Source organism: Micropterus dolomieu, linkage group LG22 (assembly GCF_021292245.1).
Source record: "Micropterus dolomieu isolate WLL.071019.BEF.003 ecotype Adirondacks linkage group LG22, ASM2129224v1, whole genome shotgun sequence".
Taxonomy (NCBI): Eukaryota; Metazoa; Chordata; class Actinopteri; order Centrarchiformes; family Centrarchidae; genus Micropterus; species Micropterus dolomieu.
The window spans coordinates 26463189-26469487 of NC_060171.1; the positions used below are offsets into that span (position 1 = coordinate 26463189).

At 40.8% G+C, this 6299-nt stretch overlaps 1 protein-coding gene across 2 annotated transcripts in view; it reads right to left on the minus strand.

Moving 5' to 3' along the window:
• The window catches only part of zgc:173742 (DNA topoisomerase I, mitochondrial), a 30049-nt gene extending 23750 nt beyond the window's left edge, over positions 1-6299 (minus strand). The window contains exons 1-4 of one of the 2 annotated variants that reach the window (XM_046036748.1): positions 6077-6299; positions 5684-5814; positions 4310-4364; positions 2743-2789 (exon numbers count right to left, since the gene is read on the minus strand). In XM_046036748.1, the coding sequence (XP_045892704.1) occupies positions 2743-2789; positions 4310-4364; positions 5684-5799 (218 nt within the window). In that variant the 5' untranslated portion in view covers positions 5800-5814; positions 6077-6299. The remainder of the gene's footprint in view (positions 1-2742; positions 2790-4309; positions 4365-5683; positions 5815-6076) is intronic. The other variant, XM_046036747.1, reaches the window with a different exon arrangement.

The window sequence follows — 6299 nt, forward strand, 5'->3', positions numbered from 1 at the left end:
ACCATATTTAACTGGACAGAATGAGGAGACATAGTTGTTTACAGACACGCAAAACTTCCTATTTGACAGGTAGGATGAAAACCATTCTAGGGCAGTACCAGAGATCCCCACCCAGTGCCTCAGTCTGTCTAACATGATGTTGTGATCAATGGTGTCAAAAGCAGCGCTAAGGTCCAGGAGTACAAGGACTGAGCACATACCTTCATCAGCAGACATTAAAAGGTCATTGGTGACTTTAAGCAAGGCAGTCTCAGTGCTGTGGCACTTCCTAAAACCAGACTGAAACTTTTCAAATAATTTGTTATTTTCCAGCACAGTGAGCAGCTGTTTGGACACAATTCTTTCTAGAATCTTTGCAATAAAAGGCAGTTTTGAAATTGGTCTAAAATTATGTGGGAGGGAGGGATCTAAACCAGGTTTCTTTAAAAGTGGGTTCACGCAAGCCGTTTTAAAATAATCAGGGACACAACCAGTAGATAGGGAGCTGTTGAAAACAGAGATCAAATGGGGCCCAACAGAATCTGTATGTTATGTAATGTACTGTATGTTAGTAGAAAACAAAACAAGGTGACTGTTGGGGCCACCTTTTCATTTCAACACTGACCTTTATGCACCACAGTTTCTTTAATCAAAACATAATGTTGTTTAATTAATGCACTATTATTTTGCCATGTATACAGTACTTGTTTTCTTCCGGCTACTTCTCACAGAAGTTGCATTGCTCACAAGCGCATGACAACATAATCAGAGACTGCAGCCATTAAGTACTTAATCAAACTTGCACGATATTCTTCATTAAAGATATCAAGTTGACAAAAAACCTACAATGTACGGGAAAGTATAGGCCAAAAAAAAGCCACAGAGACTAAATTAGTTCCAACTGATTCCCTTTGTTTAAGGCTTGGTGCATCACCTCCCATTAGCGACAAAGGGATTTTTAAATGTGAAAAGAAAATGCAGAAACCCCACTGCTGGCCTGTAGGTGTCACAATGGTTCACAATCACATTCATACTGACCCACAAAATGCTCTTAACCACTGCAATAGGCAACCTACTTAAATTCACTGCAAATTAGACATATAGGAGAAGCCTTTGCCTAACATTCTCCCTGCTTTCTCTTTAGTTTACTTTGGAAACCCAAGTGTGTGCTGTGGCCAAGCTATTCAGTTCAACTGTTCAATGTGGTGGGAAAAAATATATGGTAGAAATGGTCATGTTTTTTTTGGTAAACTCCCCCGGTGAGAAAAATCCATAAAAAGCTATACAAAAGGAGGGTGGGTCACTGCATCCATTGACATTTACGGTCAGTGGTTCTAATAGCCTTATGTTTCTTCCCTAACTCTGCTACAAGGCCTTAACTTTCCTCCCTGCATGAAACCCACTCAACTAGTACAGTTACCACCTCAGCCTTTCTGGAGTAAAAAAACCTTTATGAGAAATATTAAAAGCCAGAATTTATTTAGTTTTTCCAACTGGCATCTCCTTTGAAATGTCACTCAACATATTGGTAAGTCCAGTTGGCGAAACAATCCATTAACCACTGTGTGGAGACGCTGCTGCGAGACAGATTCGTCACAGCAGGCCTTCAGCCAAAGTCTGCCAGCCCAGGCAATGTCCCTGCTGAGCATCAAGCTACTCAAAGCATGACTTCTCATCTACTACTTTCCTGACAGGTCACAGATATTTGTCTTCAGTGCAGAGTAAAATTAATTTTCTGTGAGACTGATTAACACAATGTATAAAATGGGAATGGCTTAGTTCCACGGCCATTGAACACCAAAAGGAAGGAGGAGGGAACAAGAAAAAAAGAAAGAGAAAAATAAGATTTCCTGACACAATCGCTCAATAGTAGCATGTCAGCTTATTATCACATAGGGATGCACCGAAATGAAAATTTTTGGCCGAAGCCGAACATTCACATTTTGGCCATTTTTTACCAATGCATAAATTAAATAGTCAAAATGTGCTTTTTACTCTTTTTACTCAGAGTTTCCCACAGTATTTGGAGAGACTAAAAGTAAATTACATGTCCATTTACTTTTAATGGACACATGTATATGTTTTATACTTTCTGTGAATATAATCCAATTAATCTCATTTCCATACTGTATAGACACCTTATTTTGAAAACCGGACGTTGTCACATGTGTATCATCACACTAAATTCATCAAATCCGACCCAATTTGATATATAATGTCGTATGTGGTTCTCGTATCGTAAAATGAAGACTTCATAGCCTCTCTTCAGGTAGGACTCTCATACTGCAACACGTGTCTTTGTAAAGAGAGAAAATGACAGGATAAAGTCGCTAACCTGCCTGTCAGCTTGCACTGGTCCATTTCAGTGGATTTACCATAAAGGCTTAAATATGTGTGCACTCTGAATTTAGGTGTGTCTCGTCTCCTCACAAACGAGTGACAGAAACAGTCAAAGCAGGTCATATGGTTTGTTGCCTTTTCTAAGAAGTCAGCCACAGATGGAGTGGATGTGCTAGAAGACGATTCAGCAGAACAGTGTCTGCAACCGGTGATTTTTCCATCTTTCTCGGATACTTAAAAATGCTTCCACACTGCCGACATGTCAATGTAATTGTTCAGTAAAATTTGTTCGGTCTTTTGACTTACTAGGCTTTTTTTGCCATTTTTTGCCGATGAATTTCAGTAGCCGAACATTCGGATCATCCTTATCATCACGGCCTTTAATAAAGATACAGTGTACTGGTAATAGGACATCATCCCTACCTGGGACTACTGTCTGACTCCAGGGTCTCCGTTTTAAGTGTCTTGACCTGAAGAGGAAATGCGTTAAGTTCAACACAGGCAAATGTAGTATGCATTAAGTATTCAACATTAACATACAAACAAACACACATGGTAGGGCTGAGCAATTAATTAAAAACAATATGCAATATGGCCTACAGGAATTTTTAAATCGCAGGAGTTGCAATATTTGTTAAAAGGCAAGATGTGTAAAATGTGTTTCGTCATGCAGAGAAGTCCTCGCCAACACTCTACAGACTTAAGAAACCATCTTTGTTTGGTACAGATCAGTGTTTCCCACACAGACTACTTTGGCTTCCTTACTTAGACTTTGGCCACCAAAGTATATGTGGTGACTAATTTTAGCATTTTGCAAAAAACACAGAGTGTTGTCTATTACGTTATCTATTACGTTACAAGAAGTAGACAAGGTGAACATTTTACAAGCAGGACCAAGTACAGCAATAGTGAACATACCAGTGCAGATGTCATTCGTTTGCTACCACATTAGTTTCATTTTCATAGGCTACGTCGTTAACAAGCCTCTTCCACATGCGGCGCACCTGCTGCTTCAAAAAGCAAAAAGTATAGCCTACTGCTGATGGAGAAAGTCAACAGAGCCGACACATACAGTGAAAGAGACAGAAAGAGGAGGTCGCACGCTGCTGTGTTTCCAGCAGCTGTGTGAGCGTGTGGGGAAAAGAGAACTGAAGGGAAAGGGAGCCGATTAAATTAGTGAGTAACACTATAATAAGGTGGAGAATGAAGTATAATTGAAATAGTGAAATAAAAAATGAGCTACTAGTTGTCTGTCATTATGTGGGAAACACTACAGCTCCTTGCAAAAACAAATCACACCATAATCATTTAAGAATTGTTGTCAATGAAAATGTGAATAAACTATTAAAATGATCATTCCCTCTCATATCGCAAATCATATCGCAATTGCAATATCAGTCAAACTAACTGCAATTAGATATTATTTTCAAAATCATTCAGCCCTAACACGTGGTCATGTCATATCTCGAAGGACTCCTGGAGGGAACAACTGTTGCATATCATAATTTGACTCAAGTAAACATGTCCTTGACCTGAGGCTTTTAGTTAGGAGCTGAGAGCATGATCTTGTGAACATATTTAAATTGCTACACAGTTTTTCAGTGTATTGGGGCAAGTAAACACAGCAGTAAGAGAATTTCTCCCATTGGTCTGGCTATGGGTAGGCATATTAACAAACCCTGCCAATGTTATGGGGTATAAATACAATAAATGTAACCTACTAGGACAAGCTGTTGCACATACTGTAGCTATGACAGTCTGGAGGTGGAGTGAGTGGGTAACGGGGGCAGGAATTTTCACCCTGGTATTTCATGTGCTAATTCCAGATAGGGCAAGAGTTATAGATGGACTCAAATAGCAAACACAATCCCTCCCCTGGTCAAGATGACACCAAATTTCCATTGAGATATTGGGGACTACACAGGACATCTGGTCAAGCCACATCTGACCACATGAAGCGCAGGGGAAGAGAAGAAAATAAGTGATTTACCTTCTTATGAGACTTTCCAATATCAGTTTTCTCTGTAGATTTAGTTGACTTTGCACTGCTCATCAGGATGTCAACATGGGACAGGGATGAGAAGAAAAGAAAAGGCTCGTCAGCGATGCAAAATTTGTAACACGTGAGCAGTTGGAGAAATATTGTAGAACTGCGAGGAGAACACTGCTTCCCCTTTTACTGTGACATGACTGACAGTTTGAGCTGCACTTTTATCAAGTGCATGGCTGATGCTAGATTCATGTCTTTACCTGGTTAGTATCATTGTAGTTAGGCAACGCTATAAAATGCCACCAATCACACAAGCAATGTCTCAGAGGATCCCCTTACAGCTCTGAACAGGTTTATTTTCCGTTTGACCTTTCCACCCATGGATTTAACATGACATTGAGCTGCAATTATCCCTCAGCTCTGTTCTTTTTTTATTCAGAATTCCCAGGTTTGAACATCAGACTAAGACAGTACAACATTTAAAGGGGGGGCTTTCATGCTCACAGGAATGTGTTCGGTGAGCCTTATAGCCGATGAGGATAAGTTGATCCTTAATCAGTAATTCAGTCAGTGTGCCATGAAATAACAGGAGGCTAGCTGTCACAGAAAGCTGCCTGCTCTACTGCCAGTGGCGCTTACAGGTGTCTATTCATCTCCCTGCTCTCATCAGTTACACAAGCCAATGACAGATCACTCCACATTTATTTGTCTGCTCACATATGCATGGTAATAAACGCATCAGAAATCAAGGTAAATTAATTTATTCATATGAAGATGGAGTACCCACTGTAGTCACTCAAATGAATGCACGCACTCAATACCACCAGCCTGCTGGACAGTTCAGCCAGCGTGGCAGTCTCTCAGTAGCGCCTTGTTGTCTGTTCTTTAGGAGCACACACATACTGCCATATGGCTCTCACTCTCATCCGGTTTATCACCATTGCAAGTATAAATTTTTTATCAAAAGGAATTTGTCTGCGCATTTGAACAGCATGAAAGGCAATGCTACATGCGGGATCCATGCAAATAGCAACTTTGATGTGTGGCCTGCAGTGATGCTGAACAGATGTTGGATCATGTGCTGCAGTCAGGTCACATGCATATATAACATAATAGGTAGATGCTCCAACTTGGAAATTATGACAGGGAGCCGTACATGAATCACCTTACTTGATAATGGTAGTGGCACTTGACTTGCTCTCGATGGAATAATTACTAAGTGCTACATCAACTGTGCCTCTCAAAAAAAAAATCTTTACTTTACTTTCTCCCTCTGTCTCTCTCTCACACACACACACACACACCACACACACACACACACACACACACACACACACACACACACACACACACACACACACACACACCCCTCACCTATTCTTGGTCGCATCTCCCCCTGCAGCAGCGCTTTCATAATCACTCAGCGTTTTCAGCTTCCTTGCTTTGTGCTTGGGCTTCCCTTCTCCTTTAACATCCTTCTCTCGTCCCATATCTCACACGCACCTCTGTGGAGCAAAGTGAACAATAAATGGTTGGCAAAAAACCATTTTCATTAACGGATTGGAAAAAAACCCGGGTTCACAATACAAAAAAACACAAGAACTTTGGCTATGTTTCTAGGTTAGCCAATTAGCTAGCTAACTTTAGCTAACGCCACCAGAGCAAAACGGTTAGTTAGCTAATTAAGCAAATATATAGCCCCGTTGGCGTATCAAGTTAAAAAAAACATGGCTAGCGAGTGAAAATATGTAATAGTATATGACTCACTGACCACTTGTGAGACTGGATTATATTCCTTGAACAAACACAAACGTTTTAGGCGGTTTAATTCACTTGATGGACGCGCCCGGGTTGCGCTAGCATTGAGCTGACCAGGCGTCAATTCCAGCTGAACTCTGATTGGCTGAGGAACTTCCCAGAGTTGCCAGGTTGAGTGGTGTTGCGTCGTATTCTGTGACCCGTCTGATTCTGTAACCTGTCCTTGTATTTG